Raw genomic sequence first — 13,546 nt, forward strand, 5'->3', positions numbered from 1 at the left:
TTGATGGAGGATAATACATTGTATACTTGATCACGAGTTGTCATGCATTAAAACTAAGTACATGCTATGTTGGTAGCCCACAAACCCCAACAAAAAACTCCATCACAATATTTGGAGCATCTTTAAATATATATTTAGTAAGTCATTTTCGAAGCATTTAATCCTCTTGTATAATAACACAGGATAACTTAACAGTGTTCTTGGTGTCAGTTTTAAGAATTTGGCCAAACCATTGACATTTGTATTTATGCTTCCATAGACCAAGTTTTAATTACAAATAGCATCTGTAAAATTGTAAAAATTAATGGAAATTCTTAAATTTTTTATTTTATAGCAACAATTACGTATCAATGTGGTTCCTTGGAATAATTTTTCGGAGAGTAGAAAATGCAGAAAGTGTTAATATAGACTTGACATATGACATACAGTCATTTACTGATACAGGTAAGACTTTGTCATCATGGAGCTGTGGTGCTCAACCTTGGCAGTAACGCAGTATCACCTGCCTAGGATCTGGCTGGCTATATTTTTTAAAGTTCTGCAATTGGTTAAATGAAGATGGAACATCTATATCATGAAAATTAATTCTGCTATTAAAAAAGTAAAGGCATGATGAAGCGACTTCCTGTTTGTGGGCGGGGGGTGGGGGGTTGCAGACCAGTGTAAAGAAAGAATATATGTATGTTTGCTTAAAAATACATAGACTATCTCTGGAGGGATATATAGTTTTTTTAAAAAAGAAACTGACAGAACTGGTTGCTTTTAGGTCAAGGAACCAGGTGTGTCTAGTGGACAGGAGTGAGGCAACTTCACTGTATACTCTTGAACCCTTTTGAGTTCTTGTTGTTGTTGTCATTGTTGTTTTAAATACTTATTTAATTTATTTGGCTGCACCAGGTCTTAGTTGCAGCACGTGGGATCTTTGTTGCCACGTGCGGGATCTTTAGTTGCGGCATGCGGGATCTTAGTTGCAGCATGCATGTGGGATCTAGTTCCCTGACCAGGGATCGAACCCAGGCCCCCTGCATTGGGAGTGTGGAGTCTTAACTGCTCAACCACCAGGGAAATCCCCCCTTTGAGTTTTGTACCATGTAAATGTATTAACTGTTTTAAAACAAAAAGAAGACTAAAGAAAGTCTATAGGTGATTCTTAGTGTGCACAGCCAGTGTTTGTAATCACAGTCATAAAGACGACTTGCTTTTTACTTTTTTTACATGAAATAAATATCATTCAGTACAGGCTTGCTGAATATGTCTCAGAATCAGTGAAAAGGGTCTTTCACATCTAGCTCCCTAAGAATATCTCCCTGGAATATCTTAATATATCTGTTATAAATTTGGAGTTGTCTTAATAATCTGGAATAGTGTACATTCATACTATTAATATTCTTGGTTAGCTCATCTGAGTTTTCTAAATTCTTTTGAATTAGCACTCGCATTTATCATGAAAATCCAGGTTCCTGTGCATCACCTAGAACCACTGAATCACATGCTCTGGGAGTGGAGCCAGGAGTCTGCACACTGAACAAGCACTCCTGGTGATTCTTTTATAAGCAATCTGGAATGAAAACATAGATATAAATTTTTCCATTCTAATTTGGACTCATTTTTCCAAAATGAGGGGGTTGGGAAGCTGTGTTTATTATAGATTTATAAAATGTTCTTCTTCAGATAGAGATACTGAGGCCCCAAGAGATTAAATAATTTACATTTCACAGTAGTTACTGTGCAAAAGAAACCTCCCATCCCTGTCTTGAGTAAGCTTATAATCTAATTTGGTATTCACAGTTAACATACATTAAATAATTTATATGGTAGTTAATAAAAATGATTTTCTTATAAGGAGTGAAAAGCACTAGACTGGGGACCTAGGCCTACGTGTATTCCAATTTTGGCAAGGCATTCAAGGCTGTTGAGCCTCATTTACCCACCTGTATAATAAGGATGTACTTTTAGATGGTTTCTCATGTCTAACATTCTGTGGTTGGTGTAGAAAAAGAAGCTTCATGGAGGAGGAGAGCTTGAATTGCATCTTGGATATTTGGTATTAGGATTAGCTCAGACTTGGGCAAATAATTATGAGAAGACATTGCCTTTGGGGAAAATAGCAGAAAACAAGATTTGGAAAAAGCCTTTTTTCCATACATTTATTTTGTTAGATTTGATTATGGGGAAGTCTTAGAAGTTGGACATGAGAAAACTAGTCAGTACTTGAATAGGGTTGTGACATTGTGAAAATGTTTTGGAAGTATTTGTTCTGTAAGAGGAATGTGTGTTTGTGTAGTGATGTGGAGATATTAAAGGTATGTATTTCAGAAAAAGAAAACAGCCCTTGGTTCAGAAGGAAGTTCCCCATTTTAACATACTGACTCTGTTACAGTGTACAGACAGGCAAACAATATAAACATGCTAAAGGAGGGAATGAAAATTGAAGCAACTCATGTTAAAAAAAAACAACTGCATCACTACCTTCCCGCAGAGATTCTTCAGAAGAAGAAAAAGGTGAGTTTGTTCTCGTAACTCTCCAATCTGAGTGGAACTCAGACGAATGATCCTGGGACCAAATTTGCATTTTTATAACGCCCAAACCTATTGAGAAGAAAGAGGGAAGGTACAGACAATTCAATCTAGGACTAAAATCTTACCTTCATTAATCACCAAAGATAATTTGTTTTATATGTACTTCAGAATTGAAACCAGTCATTTTTCTCATTTACTTTTTGAAATCCTAAAAGCTTTCCCCTCTTTCAGCAAAGTCTTTCTGATGTCAGTCGAAGTTCAAGTGGACCTCAATCCAAAAGATCATCTCTGGATAGCAATTGTTTGGATAGCTCCAGAGACACTGATAATGGAACACCTTTTAATTCCCCAGTGTCTACAAACAAGCCTTCCAAGCCTGATATTCCTCCTTCAGCAGAGACAGAAAGGTCTGTATTTCAAAATTTTCCTCTCAGTCTTCAGCTTATTTGAGGATAATGTAAACTTTTCTATACCTTTGCTAAATACTTTTTAACTGTAAAAAGATTTTATTTTGCCAGTTAGTAGTCAGTTTCTTATTTAGAATTATTTGACAATTTGTGGTAATCCTCTGGGGCATGGTATAGGTTTATGAGTATGTGGGAGTAGATAAGTACACAGAAATGTGTAGGTTTTCCTTTAATTTTTTCTGTTAATTCTCTCCCTGGGTCCTCTTCCTTTCCCTACCCTTTTCTCTTCCTTCAGTGAAATGTTAAAGTTAGGAGTACTTGAAAGAAATTATCTTAAATGTTAAAATAAGAGTGTTTTAAATACATACTGTTTAAATCATTTAATGATGATATTTTAACACTTTTAACAGGAATAATGCTGAGCCTGCTGCTGTAGTTGTGGAAAAGCCACTGACTGTCCCGCCAGCTCAAGGGCTGTCTATTCCCGTCATTGGTGCAAGTAGGTATCTATCTACGCTTGTTTTTTAGTAACGATACTACTACATTTGTATTTAATTACTGAAATCTTTCTTTTTTCCTTTTCAGAAGTTGACTCTGCAGTAAAAGCTGTATCACCTCCAGCTGTGTGTACCATTCCTACTGTAGTAGGACGAAATGTCATTCCTAGAATCACAACACCCCACAGCCCTGCCCAGGGGCAGCCACATCTAAATGGAATGTCAAATATAACTAAGAATGTTACCCCCAAAAGATCCCACTCCCCATCCATAGATGGGTCTTCTAAGAGGTTGAAAGACATAGAAAAGGTAAAATTACAACTTCAGTGGTGATTCAGTAGTTGATTTTTTTCAAAGTAAACTTAAAATAGTGCTGAAGAAACTCAAATTCTTCAGTTATCTTAGTGTTCCATTAGGATTTGACTGTTTAAAAAGAGTATTTACCTAAACCCTAATAGGATAATACTAATTGTTCATCTTAAATTCAAATTACTGGGCTTCCCTGGTGGTGCAGTGGTTAAGAATCCACCTGCCAATGCAGGGGACACGGGTTTGAGCCCTGGTCCGGGAAGATCCCACATACCGCGGAGCATCTAAACCCATGGGCCACAACTACTAAGCCTGCGCTCTAGAGTCTGCGAGCCACAACTACTGAGCCCGTGTGCCACAACTACTGAAGCCCGTGCACGTATAGCACATGCTGTGCAACAAGAGAAGCCACAGCAATAAGCCTGCCCACCACAAAGAGTAGCCCCCACTCGCCGCAAGTAGAGAAAAGCCCGCGTGCAGCAATGAAGACCCAATGCAGCCAAAAATAAAAATTAATTATTTAAAAATTCAAATTACTAATGTGTCTAAAAATTTGAATGATCTTCTTTTCTCCTTGACTTACATAAAGGCATTATTGGTAACTAAATAATCATGTTTATTGTGTTATAATGTTGATCTCCTCTGCTTCCAGTAGGTGGTGGTAAAACTTTTATTCATTATCATCTGGATAGATTAAACAAAAAGATAAAACTTTAGAAATTAAGGGTGGCAATTGAATTGTCTAATTTAAATTCTCTTCCCTCATCAAACCATGTTCGTAATAGGTTTTTTTGTTTTGTTTTTTTTTTGGCTGTGTTGGGTCTTTGTTTCTGTTCGAGGGCTTTCTGTAGTTGCGGCGAGCAGGGGCCACTCTTCATCACGGTGCGTGGGCCTCTCACTGTCGCGGCCTCTCGCTGCGGAGCACAGGCTCCAGATGCGCAGGCTCAGTAGTTGTGGCTCACGGGCCCAGTTGCTCCGCGGCATGTGGGATCTTCCCGGACCAGGGCTTGAACCCATGTCCCCTGCATTGGCAGGCAGACTCCCAGCCACTGCACCACCAGGGAAGCCCACGTAATAGTTTTGATGTTAGCCTGGTCACTAATTAGTTTCTCAGTTTATATAGATTTATGTGGTTTTTATAGGTAATAGCAACTCATTTTAATGTTTATATTTTAGTTTATTCGACTTGAATCAACGTTTAAGGAATCACGTGCTGCTGAAGACAGAAAAAGAAAATCAGTGGTAAGTATATCAATAGTGTGCTTCAAAATATTTACTTTTAAAGAGCCATGTATCAGGAAAAGTACTATATTCAAAAGTAGATCAGATTATATCTGTCAACTCTTGGTTATGTTTCATTTCATGTAGAAATAAGCATTTGCATATAGGAAAGAAAGTTTTCACTTGTATGTAATTCTGTTTTTAGGATGCCATTGGAGGAGAATGTATGCCTATTCCAACTATTGATACATCACGCAAAAAGGTAATAGATAGTCTTATTTGTAATAAAATACACAGTTAAAAATTCATAGGTAATCTGCAGGTACAAAAAGCTTACTAAGAAGAGCCTAGCATGGGGTGAGGAAAAGAGTAGTAAGATTTTGTCCCTGTCCTCAAAGACCAGCAGTATAGTTGGAAGTTGGGTTGGAAATAGCAAACAAAGTGTATGATCCTAAATGTATGTACCTCAAAAGTCTAGAAAAGAGGGAGTCGTTTAAGACTTTACGATTTATGCAGGTTATGTTCAACCTTTGTTTTCATTTATTTTTAAAGAAGCAGTTTAGTGCTCAGCAGAATAATTTCTTACCAACATTTGATAGTCTTTTGTTGTACACCACTGCTTACTGACAAAATTTAGGTTTGATAGTTGGGGACCATAGTTACTAATATTTTGGAGGAACCAAATATACTGGTATACAGAGTAAGTACCTTTAAAACATGAGCTAAAGAGCCCCTAAATCTCAATTTAAAAATTTATTTTCAAAGGATTACCATTTAAGCTAATAATATTATAGGTGCTCAAAATAATCGGCCTTGTGTAAATCAGAAGAAGCCCTTCTTTGAGAGGTTACAGTAAACAAAATGGCTTATTTTTCACCCCCCATTAAATAAAGTGTTTCTCATCACAGTCAACTGTCACCCTGCCAGGTTCCCCAGGATGTATTGGCAATTCTAAAGCAAAATAGAAAATGTCCTCATACTTTCTATTAGTTGTAGAATTTGTAAAATTTCTTTTAACGTAAGAGTGGGTTACAAAAAGTAGAGGTGTATAATTATATTATGTATGGTAATGGAAAAAAAATTGAGATGATATTAAAGTGTGAAATGACATGTCTGGGTTTTGCTTTAAAAGATTTCAAGTATAAAGGGTAAGGGGCATAAACCAAACAAATGTGGCAAAATTTTAATAATGTCTGAGTCTTCTTTGTGGCATCTAAGTCTTCATTTGTGGCATTTAAGTCTTCATTGTCCTTCCTATTCTCTACTTCTATGCACATCTGAAATTTTTCATGTCTTTTTTTTGAATGGATGTGTGTATGATATAATTTGTTTAGCCTAGGTAACATGCGAGGAGAATTAATTCTTGCAGTCATCTCTTGACAAGAAGCTGATATGCTGTTTCTGTCAGACAACTATCTGTATTTTAGGCTTCTGTCTTTGTTTCTCAGTCTTAGACTTTGCCTTCATTATATAATAATCTTTAGTGTCTTCAAAAGCCCTCATATAGATGTCCCTGACTTTTACCATCACTGAAGTTACCTACCCTGACTACAAAGTTGGTTTTCCTAAAAACTTAATTATCTCACAAGTTGGGTTATTCTTCTGCATGAATGTATTACAGAAACTAATTGAAGGCTATAACTGGATATCAAGTTTTCCTCTGTATCACACACTCATTTTTTCACCTTGCACCCCAAGAATTTCCTGTTTAGTGACCATGCTCTTCACCTATTTCTCTTTAACATTGCCCGAGTCTGAGGAGGACTTTGTTCTTTATGCATTTCTCAGTCTAAAAGTGGCAATTGATTAAACAAAGTCCTCTTTCCTATTGATACAGTCCTCCCACTTCTACCCTTTCCCTATCCCTCTGCTTTTCACCTGTTTAAAAAAATAATAAAAAGTCCCCAAAACAAGGGGACTTGAACATAGGGAAAAAATATTCAACACATACTTGAGTGTTTAGGAACTTAAAGCATTTGGAAAAAAACTCAGAGTTTTGTGACTGATTTACTCGTTGGACCTTTATAATGTGTATTTGTTTTTCCTCCTTTGTATTTCTTTCTAACAGAGACTGCCCAGTAAAGAACTACCAGATTCATCATCTCCAGTTCCAGCAAATAACATCCGTGTCATCAAAAATTCCATTCGACTGACCCTAAATCGGTAAAAGCAGTGCCTCCTTACTTAAGTGAATATGCAATCATTTAGTGGCATAGGTGCAGCCACTCTTTTTAAGATAGAGGTGGCTGTCATACATAAAATAAGGTGAAAGTTACAGTCATCGGCCTAACAACCTTGAAGTGGTTTTTTGAACTCTCACACTTTGACCTGCAGATGCTGTAGCATTCTCTCATTGATTGCTACATACAGTTCTCTGAGGATCACCTGCTATCAAATTATCATCTACAATATTATGGCTTTGCGTTGGAGGTTTTACTGCCTTAACTTTCGATGCTTGTTTCTCTGTTGTGGGAACCAGTTCTTGGCTCTCTGGACACTGATAAAACAAGTCCTGAACACCGCCCCCCTCTTTTTTTTAAGTCTTATGTTGTAATCATTGTATAGAACTAAAAAAGTTGAAAACAAAAAAACAAAACAAAAAATGTAATTTTCCAAATGTTAACACATTTACTTTATCATTGAAGCCACTTTGTGACACCTGAGATAAATGAATGTGAGGTATCTTCTCTGCTTTCCTCATTTGTGTAGATGTACTTATTGTCTGTTCTGTTGATTTAAGTTATTTTTTCTCGGATTGGCACACGGAATATTTAACTTTTTATTGTGCCTTTCTATCCAAATGTTGCATAGTTACCAGGGAGGATTAGTCCAGTGATTACATAAGAGTTGGGCACCATAAATTCTCTATATTTTGCCTCCCATGGAGGCCGTTGAAATGCATCTTTATTAAGAATCAAAATATGACCAGGATACTGAAAGTCAGTATATGAACGGTGAAATTGTTACATATCCTATCTCATGCCATTTCTTGTTAGTTGACTGGTATTTTTTACTGAGGAGCAACTCATTCCGGCATCAACAGTAAGATGCCTTTAAGTATGGCAAACTTGTATTTTTGAAGTGTACGATTAACTTGGCATGATACTTCCTGACCATTACTTACCGCCACAACTTCAAACAGTTCCTTCGTGGACTAGGCATGCAGAAATGAGCAGTGGATTTTATTGAAACCTAAAGGCATTTTTGAATGACATTGTTACCAACCATTAATTGGCTCAGGACCTTTGTAATTTTTATTTAAATATATGAGTTGTCTTTTTTTACACTGCTTTTTTCAGTGCATTTCTTAATATTTTTTAAGTTTCATGAACGCATGCTCCATTTATTAAAATCCATAACCATGTAATTCTTCTTGTAATATGTTGATTCAGTGTTTTGTAAATGAAGTCGTATGTATTTTCAGAGTATTTTTGTATGTACTGTAAGATACCATCTTTTCAAAGAGAAAACTTTAAAACCTTTACTGTCTCTCTTTAGTCTAATTTTTTAAATATGGATTATGCTTGAATTACTCTTTAAACGAAAATGTATAGATTACACAGCCAGGAATGTTGGTATATATTACCTTCTTCAGCTTTCACTCACCATTTAGTAGGTCCAGTAGGAAAAACACAAAATGGTACATTTGAATAGTGCAGGGAAAATCCTTGGTTATATAGTTTATAGGACTCATGGGATGCCATTTAGCCAGTGGAGTAATAGTCCATTTTCTCTTGCAAGCCCTTTACCATTGAGTTGAAATACTTGAATTCTGATTGTCAGAGAGCAGGATCCTTCTTTTCCCACTCCTGTTCCTGACCCCTTCGTCTCTGAAATGGAAATTCTAGTGTTTAACTTTTACAAAGGAAGACTTCTTAAAAGTAAAGAAGAGCAAGGGGAAAACAATGGTTGTTCCATTATTCACTTTTTATATAGCAAAATATGAGAATGAAATCCCATAACCAAGTTGTAGCTTCCTTGGCAAAGCTGTTCTCTTAGTTGACCCTTTTTCTTTATTCAAGTATTTTGAGATTTGTTCTATAAATACTCTATTTGAGCAAAAGAGAATGATTATGCAAGGACTGAATAACTGTCACCTGACTTAAAACACTGATTGATTGAAAACTTCTTTAATAAGAGCTTTAAGAATTCCCCATACGTACATCCATGTTTACCCTATTATATAAACCGATTCCTTGGAGTAACTAGCGGAGTTCATCTTTAATAAGAAAGCAACAGGCCTAACCTTTGTACTGTAGTATAGTCATTCCTCTTGTTTTAATGGTCCATTTGACATGGGGTTAAGACATAGCCAAGAGTTTAATGTTAGACTTCTCAAAGATAGCATTCTTCAACCTGTTTGGTAACTGGGGAGTTGATGAGGTGCTTTTGAGATAGCGGGTTTGGTCAGAAATGAAGTGTTTTCTATCCTGAACAGTAGGTAGAACATTGAGTACAGTTGACCCTTGAACAACACAGATTTGAACTACATGGGTCCAGTTATATGTGGATTTTTTTCAATAAATATAGTACTTGTATTTTCATTTCACAGAACTTTAAACTCATTAATTAATTATAGGGGAAGGTTTGATTAAGATCACAATATGTGGAATCGAAAGAACTAGGGTTTGAGTCCTGATTCGATCCAGACTGTTTCAGCTTCCTGCCCTTGGGTGAATCATGTATCAATTCCTTTGTTTTTGAAGCAGAGATAGCAGTACAGGTGTTTTCAACTGGGGTGAGTGGGTTGGTGCCCCTAACTCCTGTATTGTTCAAGGGTCAACTGTACATTTTGTTACCATGGTAGGAGACCTCCATTGTAAGTGTTCCAAGTAAGTAAGAGGGAATGGTCTGCAGTTATGTGCTGTGTTCACAGGCACTAGGTAGATGCATTTGATTTCAAGTGTAGAGACTATACCTAGAAATATAACTAGAAATATATTTTACAAAGTCAAATAACCTGTTCTTAAGTATGTAGACACATGTTCATTTTCACAAGGGTATTTTAATCTCATTTTTCAGTGACTGGCTCTAAAGAATAATATATCAATGAAACAATTATCTGCTAGTTTAAACCTTAGGGACTTAACTAATTTGAGAGACAGGATAAATGGCTTAAAACCTTGTAAAATTGGGGCAAGAGGATCTTATAAGACTATGCTTACAATAAGAGTTTTTGTCTTAAGGCAGCAATTTAGTAACATCATTAAAATGCTTACTGTCCTATATAGTTGCAGTGAAGTGAAGTGAAGATGGGCAACGTCGAAATGGGCTGAACTTATTTTCCACTGTGTCCCACAGCTTTGAAATAGAAATTCCTAACCTGCGGATCATGGACTGTAGGGAATCCCTTGCAAATGTATATAAGAAGTTTTTGTTCATATACATTTTTCTGAGGGAAAGTTCATAATTTCATCAGCTTCTCAAAGTGGTCACGACCCTTAAAAAAAAGTTAGGAACCACAGCTTTTCAGGATTGAATAATCCCAAACTCTTTGCAGTTTTCTTCTTAAGATTTTTCTGTGGTGTATTTCTGAAAATGTACTGTGGCTCTTAACTAGTAAAGTGGGCTAATGAAGGACTCTGGAACACTGAATTTCTCTCCAAGTTTCTTTATATATCTCAGATGAAACTTCATCAGTATCTAGAAAAGGTGTATGATTAGATTTGTGTCTTCACTTAACTTAGATTCATTAACAGGGTCAAACTTAAGTTCAACAAATTTCAACCTAAGAATGATCAGAGTAGAATAGCTTAGAATAATGATTAGAAATGGTAAAAAAAAATAGGATTTATCATTAAAGATCCTAATCCTTTGATTTTGGTAGCCTTAAGTTTCTTATTTCTCCATGTTTGTGGTTCAGATCAGAACAGACTGAACAGACCAATAAACAGAACTTTAGTGTAAAAAAATTTTTTTCTAATAAATAAAATTGTGTGTGTATTTAAATAAATAACTATTAAATCTTCCAAAGCTTAGAATTTAGGTCATGATAATAGTGATGAATATAGTGCAAGTGGTGGAAGAAAACTGGTCTCAATAATGGTGACTATTTCCTTAGGATTTTTTAAAAGAATTGTACAAGGTCAGACTCTTCCCAAATTTCCCATTTTTTCTGGAATAATTTTATATTTGAAGTAGTTGAACATAAGATCATCAGGCTTGCTATAATTTTTAATGTATTGCTGCATTTTTAGCAAGGACCCACGTAATTACCTTAAAAAGTGCTTAGGATATCTTTGAGGTCAATGGTGCTACATCACTTCACAGTATTATGTAAGATGAATGCAGCTCCTGTTCCTTTTTAGCTAGCTGTTTGTGTAGTTCATATTAATTTTTCCTGCCTTTTATCTGGATTGTCTTAATTTCTTAGTTGTACACACGAGCCTCATTATCTGTCTGGAATAAGTAATCAAATAAACTTGCTTTGATAAATAGGTGTTGATGATTGACTGATATTATTCGGGAGTAACTTAAAAGTACCAGACGTCTTTAACTTATTTATCAAACTGACAGCCAATTCGGTCCTTCACCACTCAGAGTCTTTGGCAGGTAGTGGTATCCACAACCTGCTTAACATAAAAGCAAAGTTCATACTCAGTTTGCCTTACACGGAATATCTGATTAAACCTTAGCAAGCAGTAGCATCTGCCTCAAGTGTTGAGGGCAAAATTCTGTCACCCTGTGGTCAACATCAGGCAACCAGAATACTCTCCTAATGGCTGGACAGAGGTGCATTTAGCAGTCAGATCTTGGGTACTGTCCACAGAAGTACAAGCTACAGAGCTTGTTACATTCTTGTTAATGACTTGTTTTTAGCCTATCCACCTATCTTAAATCAGGTACTGAATTCACAAATAAGAACCTGCTGTCTACATCAAGATTATTAGCAAGCCACTCATGGCACCAGTGGAAACACACTTGACATTTATTAAGCTAATTAGCAAAGCCTCCTGTATTGAGTGAGCTGTGGATAACAGAAGGGCTTCTAATAGTCACTTGTGAAGTACACTGATTGGAGTGCCAGCTGACCATCCCTGGAGTGTGAATTTCTGATTAGGGCAACTCACTGCTCCTAGGATATAACTTTAACACAATTATCACACTATGCTGAATGTGTTAAATTAACATCATAACAGGTTCTTTGTGGCTCTGAATGCATTAAGCTATTAAGGGCAAGATAGAATTTGATGCTTTTAAAGCGCATGTTCCAAAAACTATCTTTCACACCATATCCAGCCAAACTATTACTTATTAGTCCTTAAAAAGACACACTTCTAAACCCTTCCTTGCCAACCTCTGATTACTGACATTTTGAGCCTAATGGCCACATAAAGCCTTCCATGATAATCTGGTCAGAATCAATCATCCTACCTTCCCAACACGTTACTTGTGACTTGTCAACGTTTTAGTTACTCTAACTTGCATAATGTTCCGTTTACATACTTGCTTTCCCCTGAGAGGTTGTAAGTTGAGAGTAGGAAGCTATATCCAAGAATATGTAGTGGGTACCCAGAAAATCCTGAAGAAGAAAATGTGTGAGGGACTTCCCTGGCGGTCCAATGGTTAAGACTCTGCGCTTCCACTGCAGGGGGCATGGGTTCCATCCCTGATCAGGGAACTAAGATCCCACATGCCGTGCAGTGTGGCCAAAAATAAATAAATTTTTTTAAATGCATGAGTCCTGTTTCGTTGGTTGGTTTTGATTTTTTTCTTTTTAGTCTGAAGAGGGTTATCTAGAAGAGAGACCTGATGAAGGAACTAACAGAAGCAAACAAAACTTAGTGAAAATCATTAAGGCACGTTTCTTTTTCACCATGAAGATCATTAAGATGCATTTTTCAAACTTTTTCAACTGTAACACTTAAAAACATTTTAGGGCTTCCCTGGTGGTGCAGTGGTTAAGAATCCGCCTGCCAATGCAGGGGACATGGGTTCGAGCCCTGGTCTGGGAAGATCCCACATGCTGCAGAGCAACTGAGCCGGTGCGCCACAAGTACTGAGCCTGCACTCTAGAACCTGTGAGCCACAACTACTGAGCCCATGCACCTCAGCTACTGAAGCACATGCACCTAGAGCCTGTGCTCCGCAACACGAGAAGCCACCGCAATGAGAAGCCCGCGCACCGCAACGAAGAGTAGCCCCCGCTCACCGCAACTAGAGAAAGCCTGCTCGCAGCAACGAAGACCCAACACAGCCAAAAATAAAATAAATTAAAAAAAAAAATTTATATTGCAAGCCAGCACATGCATATTATATTGCAAGCCAGCACATACATGAATATGTGTGTGTATATATTATTTATATATGTATATACACACATAGGTAATTAAAACAAGTTTCACAAAATGCTTGCCTACTATGCGAGATGCAGGTTGATATTCTAAGAGCCAGCTGTGATCTCACTAAGGTGATTTCACAGCCTCTCCTGAGTTGTCACCTACAATTTGAAATACACTAGAAGTTCTGTTCCCAAAAGTTCATCTCAAACTTGGATCATCTTTCTTTATTCAGCCTGTTTTAGAATGCAAACTGTTACAGCAAATAGTACTGAAAGGCTAGTAGGGTGAAGCATGGTGGAGAAGTAGATGA

The 13,546-nt window shown here is 36.8% G+C and overlaps 1 protein-coding gene across 1 annotated transcript in view; it reads left to right on the forward strand.

Annotated features, from left to right (window-relative positions):
- The window catches only part of PAPOLG (poly(A) polymerase gamma), a 31,763-nt gene extending 24,384 nt beyond the window's left edge, over positions 1-7,379 (forward strand). Inside the window, exons 15-22 of the mRNA XM_082852303.1 lie at positions 335-444; positions 2,381-2,502; positions 2,752-2,927; positions 3,338-3,426; positions 3,513-3,733; positions 4,910-4,975; positions 5,160-5,216; positions 7,023-7,379. Of these exons, the coding sequence (XP_082708429.1) occupies positions 335-444; positions 2,381-2,502; positions 2,752-2,927; positions 3,338-3,426; positions 3,513-3,733; positions 4,910-4,975; positions 5,160-5,216; positions 7,023-7,121 (940 nt within the window). The 3' untranslated portion in view covers positions 7,122-7,379. The remainder of the gene's footprint in view (positions 1-334; positions 445-2,380; positions 2,503-2,751; positions 2,928-3,337; positions 3,427-3,512; positions 3,734-4,909; positions 4,976-5,159; positions 5,217-7,022) is intronic.
- Positions 7,380-13,546: the final 6,167 nt, after the last annotated feature.

This window comes from Leucopleurus acutus (assembly GCF_964270905.1).
Source record: "Leucopleurus acutus genome assembly, chromosome: 12".
Taxonomy (NCBI): domain Eukaryota; kingdom Metazoa; phylum Chordata; class Mammalia; order Artiodactyla; family Delphinidae; genus Leucopleurus; species Leucopleurus acutus.